The 26,475-nt window shown below is 35.9% G+C and overlaps 2 protein-coding genes across 10 annotated transcripts in view; both read right to left on the bottom strand.

Moving 5' to 3' along the window:
* LOC126824009 (vinculin) overlaps positions 1–6,589 on the bottom strand; it is a 62,733-nt gene extending 56,144 nt beyond the window's left edge. For 2 of the 9 annotated variants that reach the window (XM_050553098.2, XM_050553097.2), the window contains exon 1: positions 6,330–6,586. In XM_050553098.2, the coding sequence (XP_050409055.1) occupies positions 6,330–6,386 (57 nt within the window). In that variant the 5' untranslated portion in view covers positions 6,387–6,586. Of the gene's footprint in view, positions 1–6,329 lie in introns of all 9 variants that reach the window. The other 7 variants (XM_050553101.2, XM_050553100.2, XM_050553095.2 and 4 more) reach the window with 6 other exon arrangements.
* Positions 6,590–7,840: 1,251 nt separating this feature from the next.
* On the bottom strand, positions 7,841–26,080 carry LOC126824046 (uncharacterized). The gene is made up of 16 exons (XM_050553202.1): positions 26,020–26,080; positions 22,001–22,123; positions 20,881–20,958; positions 20,508–20,595; positions 19,605–19,655; positions 18,765–18,800; positions 18,368–18,479; positions 17,697–17,824; positions 16,909–17,010; positions 16,275–16,354; positions 15,453–15,611; positions 15,027–15,232; positions 14,386–14,471; positions 13,613–13,734; positions 12,867–12,956; positions 7,841–10,597 (listed from the first exon to the last, which is right to left on the bottom strand). The coding sequence occupies exons 2-16, from the start codon at positions 22,081–22,083 to the stop codon at positions 10,522–10,524; spliced, it is 1,497 nt and encodes a 498-aa protein (XP_050409159.1). The 5' UTR covers positions 22,084–22,123; positions 26,020–26,080; the 3' UTR covers positions 7,841–10,521.
* Positions 26,081–26,475: the final 395 nt, after the last annotated feature.

The following is a 26,475-nucleotide window of genomic DNA, read 5'->3' as shown; positions in this document are numbered from 1 at the left end:
AAAAACACTGATGATATATGTGATGTCCTAACCCCAAATCCAGACCTGAAAAAGAGTTAGGGAGATGGGGTTTAACGTCCACTTGACACAAACTAGGTTATTTTGGGACTAACACACGGTTCAATTTTATTTCATTAATTCGCTTGTGCGTAGGGTTCTTTAGCAGTGGGAGAAACCGGAGGACCTGGAGAAAACCCACGGGGTAGGACAGGCGACCCTACACCTTGTCATGTACAACCGAGGAATCAAAACCACACCAATTGACTCAATGACAGATCTTATGATACAGTGCGCATGTGCTAACCATTCTGTCATACATGTAGATGATCCAACCCCCCCTAAATCCAGACCTGAAATGAAATGAAATGGGGTTTAATATCCTACTTTTCTGTACTGACTGGGCTAATGAAGATGGGTGTACGCCATGCAGTGTGCTGTGAGGTGAAATTTTACAGAGAGAAGCATTTCCACCTAATTTTCGTCTAATTCCAACATTGGTCTTTTTTATATTATTATTTCCTCAGTTGTAGTATTTGCTCAAAAAACTGATAATTATTCTGGGGAGGTTAGCACATGCGCGCTGTATCATAAGGTCGATCATTGAGTCTTCTGGCGTGGTTTTGATTCCCCGATTGTACGTGACAAGGAGTGGAGCCACCTGTCCAACCTCATGGATTTTCTTCGGGTCCTCCAGCTTCCTCCCACTGCTAAAGACCCCTATGCGCAAGCACATTATTGAAATAAATTGGACCATATGTTAGTCCTAAAATGACCTAGTTTATGTCAAGTGGACATTAAACCCCATTTCTCTCTTTCTACTATCCACTCTATTTATGAATGTCTACCACTATAATTAATTATACCTTCATGTAGTACTGTGGAATTATGATGAAAATGGAATAAAATATATTTGTTGAGTTAGCAACAAATCTAGACCTACACCAAATCTTGACGATCAAGTTGGTTGATGTCAGAATGAATGCCAAATGAATGCCAGATGAATGAATGATTGCTTTCTTAGCAAAATAACAAGAGTTAAGAAGTCATTTAATCCTTTGATACTATCCCTTCAGTACTGAAACAAGAGTTGAGAAGTCATGATATTTTCCCTTCTGTAAATAAATAAGATATTTTCAAAATGTATCATTTGTTAGTTCTTTTAAACATACACTGTACATTATGCAAGAGCTAAATCTGCCTATTGCAGGTCTTTCTTTAGGCCTGAAATGTTTTCTAAATTATTAAGTAGAGATTAATTAACTGATCCAGGCCATAACCAACTCTTGATGGCATGGGATTTCTCTGATATTAAATAGATTAGAACGGTTCAGCCATATTTTAATTTAATTTAAAAATGGAGGAGCGAAACTTAGCTTCCCACAACAAGTACGGTGGCTGCTATTAAATAAAGAGCTACCAATTCATGCTATAATAGTTCAAAAATAGATCATGAAAAATGAATTCATTGAAAATTTCAATCAAATAGCTCAATTGCGAGGGAAGATATTAGCCTTTGTAGGTTTGACAAGATTTGGGCATTAATTGCAACCACCACAGTGGTTGTTCGACGCTTAGCCTCGCTTCACCATTTTTAGATTAATTCAAAATATGACTGAACTGTTCTAATCTACTTAATATCGGAGATATCCGATGACATCGAGAGTTAATTATGGTCTTGTCATGTTAATAAAAGTCTAATCAATAATTTACATAACATTTCAGGCCTAAAGAAAGACCTGCAATAGACAGATTTAGCTCTTGAAAAATGTATGCTTAAGGCCTAAAGAAAGACCTGCAAGAGGCAGATTTAGCTCTTGAATATTAATGTATGTTTAATATAAAATCTTGAATTCTAGGTGAGAGATATATTCCTCTCTATCATTCTCTGATTCACCAGCAGTGACATGTGTTGAAGGAGTGTGTGAAACATACAACAACAGCAGCTGATACACTCAGGTATGATTCACAAATTATTGAAAAACATCATCGAAAAGTTTTTCCTCATTTCATGTAAATTATGGTATTGATAACCAAGCTTTAAGGTGTGGTTCACAAAAAATTACATTGTATGATGCTCCTTATACATGTATGTTTAATATAATATAGGAATAATAAGAGGTGGAATGGCAACACATTTTGCACACAGACAACTATAGACTTTGAGAATAGATCTCTGTCCCGAATGGGCGCCATATCCAAAAATTAGTACACTGTTTTGTAATGTGGTTCTACATGTATATCATTTCATATCTATCATACACAAAAGTATATAAAACAGTTTCAATCTTTTTTAAACTGAAGCAGAATTAAATTGTTTTCAACTAAAATCGTCAATTTAGGACTTAAAATGTCTACTTTGAGAATAGATCTCTGTCCTATTGAAAAACATCATCGAAAAGATTTTTGTTTTCTGTAAATTATGGTATTGATGACGCAGCTTTAAGGTGTGGTTCACAAATAATTACATTGTATGCAAATATGCTCATTATACATGTACATGTACTTTGAAGGGGCATTATGGAAGATTACATAATGTAAAGAGAATATGCTGAAAATTTCAGTCAAATTGCTCCACTCTGAACCGAGATATTAGCGATTGAATTTTAGGCCTAGTCCCAATCATCCTTACTTTTGTCGGTACGATAAAATTTTTTTTATCGATTATCCATTTTTGGATCAAATCATCAATGAGCGTTGAGCTGCAGATCAGATTCAAACCCAGTGAAAATCTGACACATAAGATGGCATCGAGAGTTGATTAACCCTTGTGCGTATACAAGGGGTATTTTGGGACCCCACGACCATATTCTTGACATTTGTGAGGAAATGGTTCATAATTGTCAGCTCTTTAATGTTGAGTATATTGCTGCAAATAGAACGGAAGTGAGGCAGTAGCAACATTCATCATTTGAATTACATTACATTTCAACCTTTTGCTGGTTACAAGTGTCTAATCTGTAATGCGATCGGTGCCAGCTTTGTATTTGGAATCTTTCTTACTGATGATATTTTTGTGTTGGTCATTCTAGTAATCTAGATCTGAAAGCAAATCTAGGTAATCTACCAACCTCATCGAAAGACGATTCTACACAGAAATGACAATTAAGTTATTTTTAGATTTGTATGGTTTCAAACATACCTTATAATTCATATCATCACTGTTAATACCTCAAATATTTATTTTTACTCTGATTGATTATTATTCAGTCTTTATATGAAGCTGTAGTTTGATCGTATTTGAATAAAATTATGCATCAAAAAAACAATTTATATCTGGGGTCTTAGATTACCCCTTGTTGCCTACAATTTTTTCCTACGATGTGTCCACGCAAGGGTTAAGGTCTTTTCATGTAAATAAATATCTAATCAATAGTTTATATAACATTTTGATGCCCCGAAATTCTCTGGAATTTTCAATATGGTTTTCCCTTGTCACTGGTACAGGACAGAGAGCCTGGCAATGAACAGTGTCAAGTTGTTTGGACGGTACGATAAACTCCCTTTCACACTTTTATTTTATTCTAGAATATATTATGTACATACATCATCAAGGTTGATTAACATGAAACAGATGCTATGTTTAACTATTTGAAAAGCTCCAGATGTATGTAACAGTCTGCAGCTAGCATCAATAACATTTCAATATGTAATTATAAGTCACTACTTGTGTACAATCTTTTTCATCTTAAATATAATATACAACAATATAAAACCCTGCCAAAATATCAAGTTTCATCAAAATAAGATGAAAGTTATGACCTCTAGAGTGTCAAGCTAAAAACTTGATTTTTCGTACAATCAGGGGCAATAATCCATAAAGTTATGGTCTGATACATGCCAATAACGAAAGGAGACAGACCTATATTTCAAGTTTTTTCAAAATCAGATAAAAATTGTGACCTGTAGAGTGTCCTCAAACGAAATGTGTACGGACACGTGGATGTAGAGAGAGAGAGAAAGAGAAATGGGGTTTAACGTCCACTCGACACAAACTAAGTCATTTCGGGACTAACATATGGTTTAATTTTATTTCAATAATTCACTTGCGCGTAGGGATCTTTAGCAGTGGGAGGAAACCGGAGGACCCGAGGAAAACCCACGAGGTTGGACAGGCTACCCTAATCCTTGTCACGTACAACCGGGGATTCGAAACCACGACAGTTGACTCAATGACAGGCCTTATGATACAGCACGCACGTGCTAACCATTCGGCCATCCAACCCCCCTGCGGATGTAGAGGGCGGCGACAATATACGTCCACATGAAAATGTGGGCGTATAAAAAGGATCTACATGTACCGGACCAGTATCTTGTTTGATCAATATGAATATTATACAACTATCTTTCAGGAAAACGTGTTTATCTATTTCCTTCCCAATCCAACTTCTTAGTGCATGTAGTAAACATCCTTGATTTGAAGAATGTTTTAAATTAATAATTGATTTGAAGAATGTTTAAAATTAAAGATACATTATGGGAGATTAGATAAAGAGATGGCAGTTCTCGCTATAATAGTTAAAAACTAGATAGTGTAAAGGTAATTTGCTGAAAATTTCAGTCAAATTGATCCACTATGAGCCGAGAAAGAAGCGGGTGAAATTTTTGCATACATGTAGTCTCGGTCATCATTACTAAAATCATTAATATAAACAGCATAGTCTCGATTATCCACTTTTTCTGATTTAATTATCAATGGCCGTTAGCGGCATATACTAATCTAATCCAGTCAACATCGAAGGCTAGCCTTGACATCGAGAGTTTATTATGGTCTGGATAAGTTAATTAATGTCTAATTGATAATTTAGATAACATTTCAGGCCTAAAGAAAGACTTGTAATAAGCAGATTTTGCTCTTGCATAATGCATGTTTAAAATTTATTACTTTAAATTATTGAAAAGCATCAACTGTTAAAAATCATGCTATCTTTTTCAGAAACATCTCATTGGTCTTTCTTTAGGCCTAAAATGTTATCTGAATTTTTAATTAGACATTAATTAACTTATCCAGACCATAATCAACTCTCGATGTCATCGCTAGCCTGCTATATTTACTGGATTTGAATCCAATCTGCTGCTCAAGGCTCACTGATGATTAAATCCAAAACTGGGTAATCAAGTCTATGTTTTTATCCTACCGATCTTAGAAAAATGATCGAGGTTAGGCTTAAAATTCAAATAATATCTCAGTTCAAAGTGGATCACTTTGACTGAAATTTTCAGCAAATTCCCTTTACATCCATTAAAGCAGTTATTCCTCCTAAAGGTAAAAGGTTTAATAAAGAAAAATATACACCAGTCTACAGTGCAGTACACATGTATTCCACTGTATTCAAAGTGCATATACTAACCCAAGAAGATTTCTATAATACACAATGTGTTTATTAGAAAATTTCAATCAGTCTACTGAATGTGTATTTCCAATTATATATACATGTAACCCCTGTTTTATTATACACAATGTGTTAACATGGACCTTCTTGGGCTGTGCATAATATTGAATCCCCATTAAATATACATGTAACCCATGTTTTGTAATACACATGTATATATAAATTAATATGTGTTAATTAGAAAAGATCAATCAGTCTACTGTGTGTATTCTCCATTAGATAAACACATAACGATGTTTTATTATACACAATGTTGCAAGTAAATAACATAATACACCAATATACATCAGTGGGTACATTTGTATAACCCATGTTTTATAATACACACTTCTGCTAGGCGATAATTTATAAACACCAATATAGATGTACACAGCTTATTACCCCCCCCCCCCCCCAACCACATAATAGTCGTATATGTCTTATTTACTAGTGAGTATAATTCATAATAATATCACGGAGAATATTACTTGAGATATATGAACATGGTATAATTTATAAATAACTAGACGATTTAATCGATTTTGGTGAATTTTAGCCTATCCTTATTTTGCTGTGTGCATATTTGTATGTAGGCTTACCACCTTTAGGGTATTTCTTGGCAATCCCTAATGCAAAACAATCTATTAACTACAAATGTTTATTAACTTATCAAACTCATATAATGCACGGTTGTAGCCTACATGTATATTACGACACACACTTGTTTTGTATTTGTGCTTTATTTCATTATTAATTCTTTGAAACTATGTTTGCAATTCCAATCTTGATATGAGATGAAGGTCTTTAGAACTGAAGACTTCCAATTCGCAGAAAACCTTAGAACTGAGGGATTTAATCAGTTAAAATGCACCGTGAAACCAATATCCCACTGCGCGTACATTACATTACATGCACGATCAGTTCTAAACTGACTAATAATGGCTGTGAAATTGGACTTACCTGTTGAGCCACAGGTTCCAAAATACTTTCTATCGTCTTCGTGTGGAAGACCGGCATCTTGGTCAGTCTCCTCGAACCTGCCTAATCCAAATAAACTTTTATAATGACAGATGCTATGCCAAACAAGTTATGTCAACTGCTCCCCGCGACCTACAAAACCAATAGCCGCCTGCTAGGTCAAGAGCTAGTCTTCGCACTCAAAGCCGCCGATAGTATTTCACAAACTTCCTAGAATATTTGATATTTCCGTTATAACATTCCATACAGTTCTGTCATTTCAATTAATAAATCGATTTTCCGATTGTTTTTAAACACGTTTATTATCAATATTTGATAAAGTCAAGTAATTGTCAATAGGAAATCCCCGAAATATGAGCCCTCTATCGTCACAAGAGACGGTTGTCGATTTGCCAAATATGGAAAGCCGTTAGACAGCGTTAGGGAATGGCATATCATATATGAATCACACTTGTTCGAATCAAAACAAATTTGTGCGCTTTAAGCATTCCTTCGATTTATCATAAAGAGCTTAGGAAATATCAAAGCTTCAAAACGTGACACAGACTGATCAGAACGTTTAGTACCTTAGACAAATTTCGTGAAAATCCTGGGGAATACCGCTTATAGTTCAAGGCTATTTTTAGCAACACTTTAAAGCCTTTTGTGTGTTAGGACTGGATATGCCGGCCTGGTTCTTGTCCGTCTGGATAATTAGAGCTAGATTTCCCGCCAAAATTTAAAATCTCCATAAAGAACGTTTTTCAATGGTAATGCGAGACGTTTTGCTTTTTATTATATTATAGGCTACCACTACCAAGCAAATCTTGTGGAATGCATTCAATATGTCTGATTTCATTCAGATGTATTTATTTAGCCTGCATGTGTATTATTCACAACCATTCTGGTAACAGTAGGCTACAATCATAAGAAAACAATGCCTAGTTGATCAGGGAGAAATGGAGAGAGAGAGAGAGAGAAATGGGGTTTAACGTCCACTCGACACAAACTAGGTCATTTCGGGACTAACATTTGGTTTTTAATTTTATTTACATAATTCGCTTGCGCGTAGGGGTCTTTCGCTGTGGGAGGAAACCAGAGGCCCCGGAGAAAACCCACGAGTTTAACGTGCACTCGACAAAAACATTTTTGTACTAACTATAGGCCCTATATTTCAATTTTATTTCAATAATTCGCTTGCGCGTAGGGGTCTTTAGCAGTGGGAGGAAACCGGAGAACCCGCGGATAAAATGGGGTTAAATGTCCACTCAACACAAATTAGTTAATTTCGGAACTAACATGGTTCAATTGTATTTCAATTATTTGCTTGCATGTTTGTGTCTATAGCAGTAGGAGGAAACCTGAGGACCCAGAGAAATCTCATGAGGGCCGGAAAGGCAAGCCTACTCCTTGTCGTGTACAAGCGGGGAATTGTAACCACATCACTTGACTCACCCCCCTTCCCCCAAAGAAAAGTATTACTTTTCAGAAGGAAACAAACTCTTTAATTAGTCAAAAATTATTTATTCAATATATAATCAACTAATGCATAACACTATATACCTACTTTTATTGCATTCTTTATTTTAAAAATGTCAAGTAGAAAAAATGTAGATAATAAAAAACATGATCTGGTTAAAACACATATCCTATTTCATTTCGTTTTTCATAGTTCAAAATTTCGTTTCGTCTTTACTACACGACGAGACCTTCCAGTACAGAGAGAGAAATGGGGTTTAACGTCCACTCGACACAAACCAGGTCATTTCGGGACTAACATATGGTTTAATTTTATTTCAATAATTCGCTTGCGCGTAGGGGTCTTTAGCAGTGGGAGGAAACCGGAGGACCCGGAGAAAACCCACGAGGTTGGACAGGCGACCCTACTCCTTGCCACGTACAACAGGGGATTCGAAACCACGCCAGTCGACTCAATGACAGACTTAATGATACAGCGCACGCACGCTAACCATTCAGCCATCCAACCCCCCCCCTTCCAGTACAACCGGTCAGATCTTCATGTAGTGAGGGCTGTGAGGTCATTGAAAGTATGAAAAACGTCAAAGGGTCAAAAGGTGCTCATATGACCCCAGACGCAATCTTTTACTACAACCGGTCAGATCTTCATGTAGGACATCGAAATATAAAAAACAAAACGAAATATAGATCTGTATTTTAATCAGATTGTAAAAAACATGAACACTATAATAATACATCTAGCCTATAATTATCATTTTGATTAAAAAAAACTACAATACAATCTATAGCAGGCCCAATGGAAGGAAATTCAGGAAATGAAATGAAATGGGATTTAACGTCCTACTGTTCTGCTCCAACTGGGCTAATGAAGACGGGCATACGCTATACAGTGTGCTATGAGAGAAATTTTGTCAGGACAGCGGCACTGTGGCCGACTCTTATATCGAATTCCAACTGCCAAGGGATGTTTTATGTGCATACCAATGTATACACAGGACCTCGGTTTTCTGTCCCATCCAAACACCTAGACAGCTGTCCTTGTCAGGCCCTCCATCCTCAAGCCTGGAAATAAGGCACCTGTCACTGACAATGTCAGGCACAGATTCAGGCTTTGTCAGGCACAAAACCTTTGATGGCTGTCATTTTGTCCAGCACTGATTTGTCTTTTCTATTGATATTATTAATACATGTCCGGCACTAAGTTCAAAATGTCAGGTACTATTTCATTAGTGCCTGACATTTTGTCAGGTACATCAAAAAGCGTTATTTCCAGGCCTGTCCATCCGGCACCACTGTCAGCGTAGTAGTTAGCTAAAATAGGCCAAGAGCACCGTCCAGGAAAATTGTTAAACTATTAGGAACACATATTAGCAAATTATTAGAAAGGATCTGTATAAAATTAATTAATGCTCACACGTTATGTATCACAGACCTCTATTGAAAAAAAAAGCAATTAATGCTAATTAGTTAATAATCTCAGTTTTAATGTTTACAGAGTAATAATATTGTTATTAATTCATGAAAACAAACCATATCCAAAACACACTATATCAATTTTATTATGGACATCCAGTGGTCAATTTGTGTAAATTGTGAGTAATCTTTAACAACAAAACAATTTAACAAATTTTAAAATAAAGATACATTTATTCTTTTACAATTTTCGTGGTTTATTTTTTAAAAATATCAGTTGATCCCCACTTTATATGTTTAGGTAGAAAATAACAAATTTATAACAAAAAAAAAATAGGTTGGCAGGCAACAAGACATGCGTCCACCAGCAGCCTGGTTGGTAATTGTGATTTCTTGTAAACATTATTATCAAAACTTAATGAGAATGAATATGACTCATCCTTTCCATTTATAATCAAATTGCAAAATGATGAGAGTTAACAAGGTTTCATAAACAAGGGAGATAACTCTCACTATCTATTATTTCTTTAGAAAGTTTATTGTATAATTATTGAACAATAGTTAATGAGAGAATGAATGCATGAATGAGTTGATGAATAAATGATGGAATGAAATTATAAAAGAAATGACTTGGTCAATGAATAAAAGCTGGAGGTAATGGGTGACTGAGTTAAAGATGCATTATGTAAGAGCTAAATCTGCCTATTGCACGTCTTTCTTTTGGCTTCAAATGCTATTATAAAGTATTCATTAGACGTTTATTTACATAACAAGCCTATAATCAACTCTCTACATCATCGGATGGCAGAGATTTAAATGGATTAAAATATCCACAAGATTTAAAATTTTAACGATAAAAATGCTAGTCCCGGTGCTATGATAATGCGCTAAATCTTTTCAAACAGTCAAATGCTCATAACTTTGCCCAGAATAATCACTTTTCGTTATCTTTTTTTGAACTATTATAACAAGAATTGTCAGCTCTTTATCTAAATCTTACATAGTGTATCTTTAATGAAATAATGAACAGGTGAATGGTTGATATGAATACAATGATGAAGCACTGATAAATGGGGGGAGTTACCCCAGCAATCTGGCTAGTCTGTTAGACAGATAGATGAATTAATTAATAATAGCGGCATAGCCGACAGCTATCAGGCTGTTCTGCCAGACAGATGGATGAATTAATTACGGTACTGAATGTCCAGTTAGATGACTTGAGAAATGGAGGTACAGCTAACTGAATGGACGGATATATGATTGGTCCGGATATATCAGCAGTTACACTGTAAATTTGTTTAAATTATAAAACATCTGTTAAATCATCGCTGGTTAAATAACACAGTTCACCTCTATCACTGGTACACTGTAAATCTAACCTATTAAATAATATAAAACATAACTAGCATATTTACTTTGTAATAATAACAAGAACAATCACTCATCAATCAAATGAAATGAAATGAAATGAAATGGGGTTTAACGTCCTACTGTTCTGCTCCTAACCTGGGCTAATGAAGACGGGCATACGCCATACAGTGTGCTATGAGGGAAATTTTGCCCGGACAGCGGCACTACGGCCTACTCTTATATCGAATTCCAACTGCCAAGGGATCTTTTACGTGCACGCCAATGTGTACACGGGACCTCGGTTTTTCGTCCCATCCGAACGACTAGACAGCTTTCCTTGTCAGCCCCTCCGTCCTGCATCACTGACAAGGGAGAACCACGCCGGAAAATCTGGATGAACTTTCTCGGCCAATGCAGGGATCGAACACCCGACCTCCAGGCTAGCGAGCTAGCGTCTTACCCACTTAGCCACGTGATCCCCACACTCATCAATCAATAAAATGACATTGAATCAGGTTTAACATCCTATGACACATACTTATGGAAAAACAGCTACTTAATTTATTTGGGCTATGTTTCGAAGAGTATTCCAGGGGCGGATCTAGGAATTTTGAAAAGGGGCGGCGGCTGCAAAATGAAGGCATTGACCGCGGAGACGGGGCACGCCGCTGAGGGGGGGGGGGGTCCCAAGAAAATTATCCTTCATTTCCTTGCCTCTGTAGCCATTCCAAGAGCTATTTCCCAGACTGGTGTGTTTGAATCCGCCTCTGTATTCTCTCAAAGTTATCAAGTTAATACAGTAACGTTAAGAGAATACTCTTCGAAACATCGCCCAAATAAATTAAGTAGCTGTTTTTCCATAAGTATGTGTTTTTGTGTATTGCTCTATCCAGTTACTAAATGCCTCTGAAAGATTATCCTACTATGAGTGAAATTGTGCCTGGACAACAGCGCTACAGCCTACAAATATATCGAATTCCAACTGCCAAGGGATCTTTTACGTGCACACCAATGTGTACATGGGACTTCGGTTTTTTTAATGCATCCGAATGACTAGACAGCTGTCCATGTCATTGACAAGGGGAAACCAAGTCGGAAAATACCAATGAACTTTCTCGGTCAACACCAGGATCAAACCCGCGACCGCCAGGCTAGTGAGCCTGCGTATTACTTGCCCGGGGCCCAAATTGGATGGCCTAAAATATTCATAGGGTTATGCTGGTTAATTAGATAGCACACATGTGGGAGTGGAGCGTGGAAACGAAGCTCGGTGGGTGAACATACACACTTTGATTTTATTAATATAGATAAAACATTTTAATATTCAACACAAATACATCATACAGAGGACACTGTCACATCCGACATCTGAATACTACGGTATTCTGTGAAATTCATCATAATTTTTAATTCTCGATTTATTTCCTTATTACTTCAACCAAAAAAGTTTTGAGTAATCCGTATTTTGAATATTACAAATTCCGACATCAATCAGCGTTCCTGTCAAACGATTTGCATTGAATTAACATTGTATAATCCGGCCTTCAATCCGTGCGTGTTAACCTACAGAAGACTTGACATGTAATCATCAATAAATTATCGATGAGATTTCCTTGATATCAACAAAATGATTTTAACATCAAAGCCTTTAAACATTCCGCACACCTCCTAAAATTCTACGAATCTATGCTGCCGTAATCTGCCGAGGCTTGCTGCGCACGAGTCTTTAAAGTTAGTGGCGAAGCTTGTGTTGATCTCGGTACTGTTGAAGAATTCCGCATGCTCATGCCGTCTGTTATTGTGATGAAACCATTTTTTTTTTTTTTGAGCATTACCTGACCGTTCGTAATGCGAACGTTATAGCAACGTAAATAATAAATTTTTGCCACTAAATACAACATCGATATACAACAAAAGAAGATTATACTGCCGGTATTCAACAGTACAATAATACTTCCGGTATTGAGTATTCCGTCATGCTGTTTATTCCAGCATATTTTAACGATCCTGTACAATGTCGGAAGTGACAGATTCCACTGTATTTCCAGAATTTTTTTTTTTTTTTAAATTTAGGTTTACCCGTTAAGTGACGTTTTTAAAACGTTAACTACCCCCTATTGTGTAATTAATTTGACGAAGTGACAAAGAACTATGTGCTATGTTCTAAGAATAGGTTTGGGAAAATACCTCCAAGGCGTTATATTACGCCCTACACACAGTGAGTGGCAGTTGTCCAGGACGTTATATAACGACCTACACACTTAACGAGTTAAATAAAACAGTTTATGAATTGCCTACCCAAATAAACTTTTAGGTAAAGTTCCATCCTGAACCAGTTTCTGTACTTGTGACATATCTCCTTCCTTTTTAATAGCATCTAAATAATGTCTAAAATAACCAAATAAAATATCACTAATTGGTACATAAGCTTATTTCCAAACATTTATAGGTTTGCTTTCTACTTTCAATTTAGCATTGCAGGCAGAGGCACCAAGGCGGAGATAACTCAACTGAACATTCTGAAATTGTATTCTCTCTATGCCCCGAAATGTGTCAATCAAGTAAATATGAACATTTTGGGCGAAAAGGCAATATGACACCATCTCCACCCAATCAACAGGGCTGAAATGGTTGATTTCATCACGATTCTGTTCATACCACATCGGTTTTCGGGACTTGAAGAAGTGTGACAGGGCTTAATTCCATGCTAAACAATTGCAATTCCATCAATTTGAAACAGTCAAGACTGACATTCTGTTAAACTAGATGTTTATGGATGCCAATTCTTTGAGGATAGTTCTAGCCTTCTTCCCTAATAGGACTACTTCACACTGCAAAACAATATGACATACTGGGCCAAGTAATGAACATTGCCGGTGATCTAGATTATTTATCGTAATTAGAAAGTCTATGCCCAATTGTCCAAATTGCATCAACTTGTGACAATATGTACTAATAATTTGGGGTCATCACAATGTCTATTTTTGGTTAGCAGGGTTGTACAACACCACAACACTGCAGCGTGGAAGAAATGTTCTCTTTACCTTTTTATTATTTGCGTCTGGGAAAATGCAGCAATTTTTGTGTTAAAACTTTCTTCAAAATAATCATCAACAGGCTGTAGATCCTGGGCTTCTTTCGCTTGGTTCACAATTTCATCTAAATCCTAGAAACAGTTTACAAAAAAAAAAAAAATTGAAAATAATTTCTGGACATGTTATATCTCTAACTTAAATTGTTTCCATGTCATTTTGTAATTGAGAGAGAGAGAGGGAGAGAGAGAGAGAGAGAGAGAGAGAGAGAGAGAGAGAAATGGGATTTAATGTCCACTCACACAAACTAGGTCATTTAATTTTATTTCGATAATTAGTGTGAAGAAACTGGGGGACCCAAGGAAAACAGATGAGTTGTCACTCCTTGACATGTACAAGCGGGTACTTGACTCAATCAATGACAGACCATAAGATGCAACACACACATGTCGGATGGCCGAATGGTTAGCACGTGCATCACACGCCAAGAACTCACCATAACAGACCGTTTCAGTGTCTAATCCCTCCGTACAACCAGAACGCGGATTATATAACAACTCGTTCAGATCCTAGTGTAGTCAAGACAAATAAAACGAAATTTGAATTATAAAAAAGGAAACGAAATAGGATCTGTGTTTTAATCAGATTGGTGGTCATGTGAAGTGGGTTAGTCAGTTTTAATATTAAAACATTTTAGTCAGGTCCCGTCTTCACTAGCCCAGTTGGAACAGAAGAGTAGGACGTTAAACTCCATTCCATTTCATTTCATTCTACGCGGGTCTTACCTCGCTGGGATCATACTCCTCGAAATCATCAGCATATTCAACGGATGGTTCTATTGTTGTATCTTCATCTTCTATATTTACAATATCTAAAAGTAACAAAAAACATTGTTTTTAGTCTGTCTAGAGCAGTGATTCTCAACCAGTGTTCTATGTGTCTATGACTAGTCTGTGTCTACGGTTGTATGCCGTCTATGACTTGCCATGTTTTTTATTTTGCAATATTCAAATATTTTTGATACATATGTAGCCAGGGGTGCCGCTATTTTTTTCATATGTCCCAAGGTGTGGTCTAGAGAATATAGGACTATACATCTCTATCTGTATATCATACTTCTCCAACCTAAAATGTGGAGCTTCTGTAATAAGAGAGTGAGAGAAAGTGAGAGAGAGAGAGGGACGGCCGCCTGTCCAACCTGGTAGGTTTTTTCTGGGTCCTCCGGTTCCTCCCATTGCTAAAGACCCCTACGTGCAAGTGAATTATTGAAATAAAATTGAACTATGTTTTAGTCCCAAAATGACACAGTTTGTGTCGAGTGTACACTAAACCCCATTTCTCTTTCTTGTAGGCATCCACTGTGCTGTACTGTCAAGGACCTGTAATGATACAGACTTTACTCAAAATGTTTTCTAGGTTTATTTACCTTCTTCTATTTCAGAATCTGACGATTCATCAAAATCATCAGAATAATCAAGTTCCTCTCCAGCTTCTCTCTTCGGACTTCTGTCGGGCTTCAACTGGTCTGAATTTGGACTTGGATCACATTTAATACTTTGAGAAGTAACCAGCAGATCTCCTGGTGACAGGAAGTTCTGTTTTCGTCTGATTCTAGGACTGGGACTCTGATCACTAGAAACAAACAAGTTGAATACTTTAAAGATACATTATGTAAGATTTAGATAAAGGGCTGGACGTTCTTGCTATAATAGCTCAAAAATAGATAATGAAAAATGAATATATTCAAAATTTCAGTCAAATTACTTTGATTCTGAGCGAAGTTATGAGTGTTGGAAAATGTAGCATAGATTGTTTAATATCGTAACAACAGTACTGGACAACCAAGACTAACCTGTGTTTGGCTAGTTTAATAGCAGAAGACTGGACGACTGGAGACTGTTTACTACTAGAGTTATCTTTTAGAACTTTCTGTTGAAGGAGGGTTTCTTTCTCTTCGATAAATCCAGCTAAGTGTTGTTTTATAAATGGCAAGTTTAGTATGGCACTGGCACTGAAAATATACATTTTTTCATGATAAAAAATCCAAACCGTTAAAATATCCAATACTAAGGTTTTCAAAAGGAAATGTAAAAGAGAGAGAAATGGGGTCTGACATCCCTCAACACAAACTAGGTAATTTCAAGACTAAATTATTGTTCAATTTATTTCAATAAATCGCTTATTTTTGTTGAAGTCTGGTTATATTAAAGGGAATGGAAGCTTAAAATTTTAAAACCCAGTACCTATGGGAAGCTCATTTGACCCAATTCTGGCCGGTTCGTTTCAAAATGGATAAAGAACCCTGGTATGGGGTTTAGCAGTGGGAGGAAACTGGAGAAAACCCAGTAAATTGGGGTCACCACTTGACTTTTTGATAGACCTTATGATTTACAGTTCACACCACGTCAGACTACAAATGTAAAACAAAGTGAAGCAGGGCAGCCACATTCCCACTCAAATCTCTGAGATTTCTAAATTCTTTGAAATTTTGTTGGTGCTTCTAGTCTCAGACGTAAGGCCAATGTCTATCCAAAATTGCCCTCATAACACACTTCATGACGTATGTCGGACATCATTATTTTCCATTTGTTCAGAGAAATTAACACATTAAAACACCTTTCCAATTTGAAACTAGAAATGAATCTAATATCATGACATCAAAATTCCAACTGACCTGGGCCGTTCCTCTGGTGATTTCTGTAATAAACTATTAACTAAACTGTGTAGATCTGTATTATACATAGATGGTATTGGCTGAAATATTTAACGTATTTATGTATCTTATAATAAAAGGTGTAGATCTGTATTATAAGTGGAGTCTACATTTCTTGTCATAAATTGTTTCAATGGCATTTCAGGCCCGTAGCCAGCAGGGGTGGGGCAAGGGGGCAGCCCAACCAATGTCACCTGGCTTTATGGGGCGCCCATACTAATATGGGCACATTGGTCGTTTGCTTTGTATTGGCCCAATTGGGTTTCCGGGACTAAGACGTTTAACATTTGGAGATAAAAAAAGGTGAAGCACTACAACGTACTAACAATTGTTAGTCAGTGTGAGATTACCAGCCGCTTGTAGTGTGAGCACTACAACGTCACACCCAGATTTCAGGCCAATCATGTTCAAAGGCTAAAACTACAAAACAATATTATCATCATTAATAAGTAGCCAATAAATTAACAACTTTTAAATTTTAGACAAAGCCAGCTTTTGCATTTTATCTTTTATACTTCACAGCCCCTTATCTGGGGTCTCAATCCAACCAGTCCAATGGCTGAAATAATCTGTGGTTACGTTTCTGTTGCCTTACCTCGAATTCTGCTTTTATTATCTTAAAGAATAAACTAAGTAAACTATTGGCATCAAATGGACGACGAAGGGCACATAACTCATATAATACACAGCCCACTGCCTGAAATAAAAACAACAAGTCCAGTCAACACAATACATGTGTCACTTTAAGACTAACATATGGTGATTTTCAATCCTATCGGGGATACTCGATTGATTGTTCTGGAAATAAATTCTCTTAATCCCAAAAGGGTTTTCAGGCTACAAAGCATAAGAACAAATCTCAAACAACCATGACAGTGGAAACATATTCAGGATTCCACTCACACCACCTCTAGACTCAATTGATTGCCACTCGATTGCAGTTCTGTCATGATTTCATGTGAGGGGGATAACCCTGCCTGGAGAGAGAGAGAGAGAAATGGGGTTTAACGTCCACTCGACACAAACTAGGACATTTCGGGATATAACATATGGTTTAATTTTATTTTAATAATTCGCTTGCGCGTAGGGGTCTTTAGCAGTGGGAGGAAACCGGAGGACCCGGAGAAAACCCACGAGGTTGGACAGGCGACCCTATTCCTTGTCACGTACAACCAAGGATTCGAAACCACACCAGTTGACTCAATGACAGGCCTTATGATACAACACGCAGCGTGCACGTGCTAACCATTCGGCCATCCAACCCCCCAACCCTGCTCGGACAACAGCATTTATATTTACCCTATTCATTATAAATTTGACAGGGCAACAAAACAAAACAAAACCAAAAACCCCAATAAAATAGAAAATACATTAAATGCTAACCCAGATATCTGATTTCGAGTTATAAGGTATATCTTGACAGAGTTCAGGACTTAAATAGGACGGTGTACCCACAACAGTTTTAGCCACATCAATAGTATTATCTAATCTCTTAGATATACCAAAATCTCCTGAAACATACAATATACATATATCAATATACATACAAACATTACTTATATCAATGAGAGAGAGAGAGAGAGAAAGAGAGAGAGAGGGGGTTTAACCCCCACTTGACACAAACTAGGTCATTTCGGAACTAACATATGGTTCAATAATTTTTCAATAATTCGCTTGCGCATAGGAGTCTTTAGCAGTGGGAGGAAACAACCTACGAGGTTGGACAGGCTACTCTACTCTTTGTCACGTACAACCAGGTAATCATAACCATGCCAGTTGACTCAATGACAGACCTTATGATAAAACGCACACATGCTAATCATTCGGCCATACAACCCCCCATACGTAAAAGAACCTCTGACAACTGGAATCACTGTTCGGGCAAAATTTCACTCATATCCATCTTCATTATCGCAGTCGGTGCAGAAAAGTATGACCTAAAACCAACATTTCATTTCATATAGCCATGTGAGTAACCTGCATAATTTTGTCAGTAGTATTCCACCATTGTACATTCCACATGTTTGACAGTATTGCTGTGAATTGTAACTTACCAATTTTAACAACATTTTTCTTGGTTAGAAAAACATTCTCTGTTTTTAAATCTCGATGTAAAACTTTCTTGGAATGAATATACTGGACGGCCATTACAATCTGTATAAACCACTAGAATAAATAATACATAACGTTTAAAGATACATTATGGGAGATGAGATAACGAGTTGGCAGTTCTCACATCAATTCCTCACATCAACCAGAAAGCCAGTTATATAACAACTCTTCCAGATCCTAGTGTTGTGAAGACAAGTAAAACTAAATTTTGAACTATAAAAAACAAAACGAAATAGGATCTGTGATTTAATGAGATTGGCCCCACATTAAATAGCCGCATGGCATAAAATCAAGAAATCAAATGGGATTATTTTAAAAAACTTCCAAACGAGGTTTTACCTCCATTATTTGTTTTTCTTCAAAGGAAGAATTTATCTGAAAAATATAATATAAATATTATCTAGAAAATAAACACAATCCAAGATGTTAAATGAAGCAAAAAAAAACAACTATGTACTTAAAGATGCTTTATGTAAGATTTAGATAAAGAGCCGGTTGTTCTTGATATAAAAGTTCGAATATATACTAATGTCCAAAAGAAAGTATACACTGCATTTTGTCCTGCTTCAAACAAAGTCGTTTTTCCATTGTATGCAGTATTTTGGTACAATGTCCATTTGTTTTGCCATTTATTTTCTTAGAAATATTGATTTTGGACGCACGAGACATGTTCAGTGTAGTTTTATCACATTTTTTAAAATTTAAACAAAACTTTTTTTAGTATGTATACTTTCTTTTGGACATTGGTATAGATACTTTATTCTGAACGAAGTAATGACTGTTTGAAGATGTAGCATAGACTGTCTATTATCACAACATTACTAACAATCAAAATTAAGTCTTGATTATCCATTTTATCGTTAAATTCTTAAATCTTACTAGTGTTCTAATCCATTTAATTCTCGGCCATCGATGTCTTAGAGGGTTGATTATGGGCTTGTCATGTGAATAAATGTCTATATAATAGTTTATATAAATTTTGAAGCCTAAATAAAGACCTGCAATAGACAGAATTAGCTCTTGAATGTAGCTGGCCCTGCGTAACCACCCTGTCTGTACATCACTATTAGTAAATGCAGGAGGACCACAAAATCTACAAGATAAACCATCTTTAAGTCAAGGAAATGAAATTGCTGAAGATCAGCAATATTTACAGTGATTATATAATTTAATTCTCACACGCTCAGCATCTTGTATTTTATCCTGAATTGTTCCATCATCACAATAATCCTGAAATTACATACGACCATCTATTAAAGATACATTATGGGAGATAAGATAAGAGCTGGCAGTTCTTACTACAATAGTTAAAAACTAGATAATGTAAAGGGAATTTGCTGAAAATTTCAGTCAAATTGATCCGCTCTGAACCGGGAATTTAGCAATCATCATTAGTAAAGTCAGTACAATAAAATACATAGTCTTGATTATCCATTTCTTGATTAATCATGAATAAGTGAAGAGCAGCAGATCAGATCCTAATCCAGTCAATATCGATTGCTAGCGATAACATCGAGAGTTGATTAATGTCTAATTAATAATTTAGATAATATTTCAGGCCCAAAGAGAGACCTGCAATGGGCAGATTTAGCTCTTGCATAATATGTATGTTTAAATAGCAATAAACATCATACAGTATAAAAACAAATTCCCTTGTACATGACAAGGAGTAGGGTCGCCTGTCCAACCTCGTGGGTTTTCTCCAGGTCCTCCGGTGTCCTCCCACTGCTAAAGACCCATACGCGCAAGCGAATTATTGAAATAAAATTGAACCATGTGTTAGTTCCAAAATGACCTAGTTCTTTGTCGAGTGGACGTTAAACCCCATTTCTCTCTCTCTCTCTCTGGTAAGAGACAATGTATAGTTGTTTTGATAGGACAACAACCGAGGTCCCGTGTACACATTGGTATACATGTAAAAGAACCCTTAGAAGTTGGAATTCGATATAAGAGTATGCTGTAGCGCCACGGTCCGAGCAAAATTTTCCTCATAGCACACTGTATGGTGTATGCTCGTCATTCATTAGCCCAGTCAGGGCAGAACAGTAGAACATTAAACACCTTTTCATTTCATTCACCTACCTGTAGTATTATAAGAAATTGGTCATTGCCTTCTAAAAAGGATTCTTGAAAACCAACAATATGTGGATGCTTTAATTGTTCTAATATGCTGAAAATATAAATATTATTTAAAGGGTGTTTTCCTCTATTCTTTGGATCTTAAAATATCAAAATATCGAGAGGCAAAAATGGATCTGAAATGAAAGAGAGAGCGAAATGGGGTTTAACTTCCACTCCACACAAACTAGGTCATTTCAGGACTAACATATGGTTCAGTAAAATTGAACCATATATTAGTCCCAAAATGACCTAGTTTGTGTCAAGTGGACGTTACACCCCATTTCTCTCTCACTCTCTCTATTTGAATAAGTTACAATTCTGCATGTAGACATACCTGGCTTCCTTTAAAACATGTTCTTTTGTTCGAACTTTCTTCTTGTCATCTAATTCTATTTTCTTCAATGCAAATTGTCTGAAATAAAATAAAGAATAAAAGCCACTAATTATAAAGATCTTTTGTTTTCAAATTAAGCCTTAATTTGGCATTATGTAAGATTAGATAAAGAGCTGACAGTTGTCGCTATAATAGTTAAAAAATAGATAAAGAAAAGGGAATATGTTGAAAATTTCAGTCAAAATACTTTATTCTGAGATATCCCCGATATATAATTACACTGTAGACTTGATTGTCATTGCTACCATTATTACGATAATAAACAAAGTCTTGATTATCCATTTTCATGTTAAATCATCATCCGCAAATTGTATTTAAATCTATTGAATATCTAGACTATCCAATGATCTAGAGAGTTGATTATATCCAATTAATAATTTATATAACATTTAAGGCCTAAAGAAAGACCTGCAATAGGCAGATTTAGCTCTTGCATAATGCATGTTTAATTAATACCGTAATTTGTTTGTAATATAATTTGAGAAAATTTATTACACTAGCTAGACATAAAATATTTTGCCTGAATAACACTTTCAACCTCAGAATATTCCAAGGCTTCTACTTTGAAATTTAGACAGCTGTTCATTTTGATAACCCACAGAAACTTTGCAAATTAAATTAACATATCATGCTTTTATGTAAAGTAAAGTATCATGAATTCACGTAACTACATGTATACCATTTTGTTAGTGTTGTCTATATAAGAATTGAAATGAAATGAAATGGTGTTTAGCGTCCTGCATTTCTGCATCGATTGGGCTAATAAAGACAGGCATACACTTTGCAGTGCGCTTTGTGGGAAATTTGGTCTGGACAGCGGCTTTAAGGCTTACTCTTATATTGAATTCCAATTGATGATGGTTCTTTTACAATTACATGCATGCCGATGTGTACACTGGACCTCGGGTTTTCATCCCATCCAAACGACTATACATGTACGTTGCCCCATGTCAGCCCCTCTGTCCCACACCACACCCCAAATCATGAAGAACTTTCTCTGCCAACGTGGTTCCCTAATCTCACCAGTGCGGAGACAAAAAGATTATCTCATATTTTTTACCTTTTGCTTTCTTTATCTTTGGCCAAATAAACAGCACCACAGGCTCCTGTACCTAGTTTCTGTAGAATTTCATATTTCTCCATTTTGTTATAATTTCAAATATTCTGATATTTACATTCACACCTTAAACAAATGAAAATGGTGAAACTCAGAAAAATTAAAATCGAGAAAATAAACTATTTCAATGATGACTTTTCTTAGAGAGAGAGAAATGGGGTATAACGTCCACTCGACACAAGTTAGGTCATTTCGGGACTAACATATGGTTCACTTTTATTTCAACGATTGGCTTGCACGTAGGGTCTTTAGCAGTAGGAGGAAACTGGAGGACCCAGAGAAAACCCACGAGGTTGGACAAACGACTCTACTCCTTGTCACGTACAACAGGGGAATCGGAAAAAACGCAAGTTGACTCAATGACAGACCTTATGATACAGCCCACACACACTAACCATTCGGCCATACAACCCTCCTTTTCTTAGAGCATATTCACATTTGTAATTATAAAATCAAGGAAATACAATCTATTTAAATGATGACTTTTCTTAGAGCACCTTCTTAATTGTAATTTCATTGTAATTAAAATTAAGAACATACAAACGATTTCAATTCCGGGAATGACTTTTCTTAATGCATATTCACATTTGTAATTGAAGATTAATGATAAAAAAACAATTACCGATAGTTCACTTCAACATGATTTAAGTTTGAATGTAATGCAGTTATTAATTATGTGCACTGTACATACATGTACATGTAGTCTATGTTTATTAATATTCAAGAATGAGCTTTGTCCCAAATTTTCACTGGCTATAAAAGTTGCCGTTTTGTGCAAGAACAACAATGACATAAATTACTACTGAAATAATTATTCATTACCTTATGTAATACAGGTCATGAGAAACAAACAATTTATTAACCGTGGCCTTATTAAAATCTAAATCGGTCATCTATTCCAAAACTCAAATCCTGTGTGGTCACTTATAGGGACTATGAGAGATTGATAGCAAGTGAGAGTATAATCCAAGCCATGCTAAGAAAAGACTGTTCACCATAGAAATGTATATCCTTGAACATTCAGTTTGTTTGATTCTCTTAATTCTCCAAATAAACTAATTAATTAATGAAACAAAGAAGCCTATCAAAGATCATAATTTCCATTAATTACTTCTATAATTATGTCCCTTGCTTATTTTGTAAAAACTTGCGAATGCTTTAATAGCAGAAGTTGTTATTGCTCTGTAACGGGCAACAATTAGGCCTACAACATTTTCTGGCTAATTGATTGATTATGTCATAATTAAACCTTGCCATTGTGCAGTATCTGCAACAGCTGTTAATGTGTTCACTTCATTTCCTCAGGCAAAATCGTTCAATTCATTTACACCAGCGTTTGCAGTATACCTGTCCTGTAGGTCTACATAGTACATACATGTAGTACATGTTTAAGTTGCACTTTTAGTAACAGGATGAGAATAACACAGGACACAATTATATGGAATACAAGTTACTTGAAGAGTTTATTTCAGCGACGTTTCAACAAGGGTTCTCCCGTCTTTATCAAGCAAAGAATGACAACCATAGTGCAATGAAGATATATTTATACAAAATATGGTCATGGAACAAAGACAAATATCGAACCAACTTACTCTACTGTCTGATTCATCGTAAATTTTAAACGGATTTCTTCGAATATGAACAAACTACTTAACTTTGGTTATTATAAACTTACCTGTGTGTTTGTAATGAACTCCCGTTCGATAAAATCCATTGCACAACTAATTATCACAACGATGAAAACAATTTCTCTCTTGAAAAATTTGAAAATTTACTTGTAATTTCGACAGAGTCGATGTCAACAATGTCTTCGTGACGTAATGGTCGAATCCAATGTACCTGTTGCGGGGGTTGGTTAACATTGAAAGATAGTTTGACAGCGCGATCATTTTGATCGTATATGGGTTTGGGCGACGAAAAATATCAATTGAAGGCAATTACATAGGAGATTTATATGGAAACCATTGATCGCCAGTCTATCAAATTTTCTTCACAATCAAAATATCACTGATTGCACGGATACTCGTAAAAATAAAGTCATGAATAAACTATAAATATCCTATCTTCTTTATGTTATAAATAATTTAACAAGGATCATGAAGCTTACCTCCGAATTCTCTGAGTGTATTTTTAATTTTATACGCATTCTTTCGATCGAATAATAACCGCTTCAGTAACATCTTTAAGCGTGTTGCGGCAGCCCTCAGCGTGTCTATTGCCGTATTGGGTGCCCGGGTGGGTATATAATGCTACTAAGCCCGTATGACCCCGTAAGAAGCGGAACATTAATTCTCGATTCGACAGTTTTGACCGAAGTGTGATAAAGCCCGTAAAACGAATGTATAGTTGTGTTTGTGCGGCATGCGTGTTCAAAAGTAAATAATCCCATCCGATTCGCTAATCAAATAATTAGAACAAAATATTTCAAAAAGTAAAGCTATAAAATTTGCAGAGATTTTACTAGAATGTAAAAGACGGTAACTAAATACAGGAATGCGGGTAGTTATGTGTGCGAACGCTCAAACTCAATGCCAATTGTCGTAGGTATCCAGACCACTCGGCCCAAAGACTACTCGGACTAAGACCAGCCGGACCAAAACAAGACCAGTCGGACCAATTAAATTATATTATAAGGATAGACAATATGCTATTTATTTATTATTAAATCACAATACAAAGAAGCAAATAATTCTTATACGGAATTCTTATATTTAGAGTTGTTTGGTTCAATTTTGTGTACGGAAAATAAATCAACGATTAGTTTTAAAATTAATTAATAATGGTGCCAAAAAGAAATATCAATCTAATTTTTCTTTACTCTTGCAATGAGACTCGGTATGTCCAGACTTTTGACAGTTTCTACATATACGGGTATACTGTTCTTGTCTGATAGCCTAATTTTACTTTTTCCACATTCGCGGTATCCCCAGTGGTTTCATTCCGTTCTACCCCACTAACCCCTGGATTACTATATATGGGGGGGGGGGGTGGAGACACGTTTTCAAGTTATCCGCCCTTGATGCGTTAATATAAACAGCACATAATAATACGAAGACCGGACGTTTATATGCCCCTTTTTAAACGTGACTACAAGTGTGGTTCTCGATATTTTGCGATTTGGAATACAATTATCAATTTATTCAAACGACACGTTATTATTAGTTCGAGTAGTCATATTAAAACACACACAATTATCAATTTATTCAAATAACACTTTATTATTGGTTCGAGTAGTCATATTAAAATAAACACAATTATCAATTTATTAAAATAACACTTTATTATTGGTTCCAGTAATTATATTAAAACAAACGCAATTATCAATTTATTAAAACAACATTTTATTATTGGTCCGAGTCGTCTTTCTGTTGGGTCCGAATAGTCTTTTTGTATGGTCCGAGTAGTCTATTTGTTTGGGCTGAGTGGTCTATCAGTTGGTCCGACTGGTCTTGAACCGAGTGGTCTTTGGTCCGAGTGGTCATGGATTCTTGTCGTAATTGTACTTGAATTTCCTATGCTGTCACCCCTAATACGAAATGATATCCTCCGCAGAGTGACGTAACCATCTTCCATGTTGGTATTTTTCTCTGGGAAAAGTTTGTGATGTTTCAATTTTTCAAGAGAGAACTTGTTTTCATCGTTGTGATAATTAGTTGTGCAATGGATTTTATCGAACGGGAGTTCATTACAAACACACAGGTAAGTTTATAATAACCAACGTTAAGTAGTTTGTTCATAATCGAAGAAATCCGTTTAAAATTTACGATGAATCAGACAGTAGTCTAAATCAAACTGGCGCACGGTTGCTTGACTAGTTGACTTCTTCAACAACATCGACATGCAACGAAAGATGTCCATTGACTTCTTCCAGAATCCGCATTTATTTAAAAATTCAACATTCGATATATGCTACCCGTAGTCTGTCCAATGCAATATTGAAATCAAAAACAAAATCTAAATACCTGACTTTGAAATATAATATTCATGGAATTCGCACATTTTCAGCCATGATGTCAACAAATCACCACGTGATCAATGCGTGTATAAAATGAGATCTCATTGGGTTATAATCCTATTAGCATCCAATGAAATTTCTCATTCCAAACTTGTTCGTCTCTAATATCAAGGAAAGACAACTCGAAAAATAAAATCCGGGATAAGACCACTAATTGATTATCGAGTGTTAATCGATGCATTCTCCAGCTTTATAACTAGCTATCACGCTAAAATCATTTCTTTAACATCTTGATGGAGATTGACTGGAGTGACAATTTTATAATTTCTGTCTAATATGAAGTCAAAATATTATTTATTTTTCCTTTGTAAAATCTATGATAAATTAAGAATAATAAAAAAAACCCGAAGCTATACCCTCAGGGGCACCCACTACCCAGTGAAAATACATGTAGTGCACTTCT

This window comes from Patella vulgata, chromosome 6 (assembly GCF_932274485.2).
Source record: "Patella vulgata chromosome 6, xgPatVulg1.2, whole genome shotgun sequence".
Lineage (NCBI taxonomy): Eukaryota > Metazoa > Mollusca > Gastropoda > Patellidae > Patella > Patella vulgata.
Note: the sequence above shows the minus strand (reverse complement) of the source record. Positions and strands in the feature narration are given on the sequence as shown.

Coding starts and splice junctions, on each gene's coding strand:
- LOC126824046 (XM_050553202.1), bottom strand. CDS start 22,083: ATGGAGAAATATGAAATTCTACAGAAACTAGGTACAGGAGCCTGTGGT. Junction 20,596..20,880: donor CATGTTTTAAAGGAAGCCAG/GTATGTCTACAT, acceptor TTATATTTTCAG/CATATTAGAACAATTAAAGC. Junction 17,825..18,367: donor GAAAAATGTTGTTAAAATTG/GTAAGTTACAAT, acceptor TGTATGTTTCAG/GAGATTTTGGTATATCTAAG.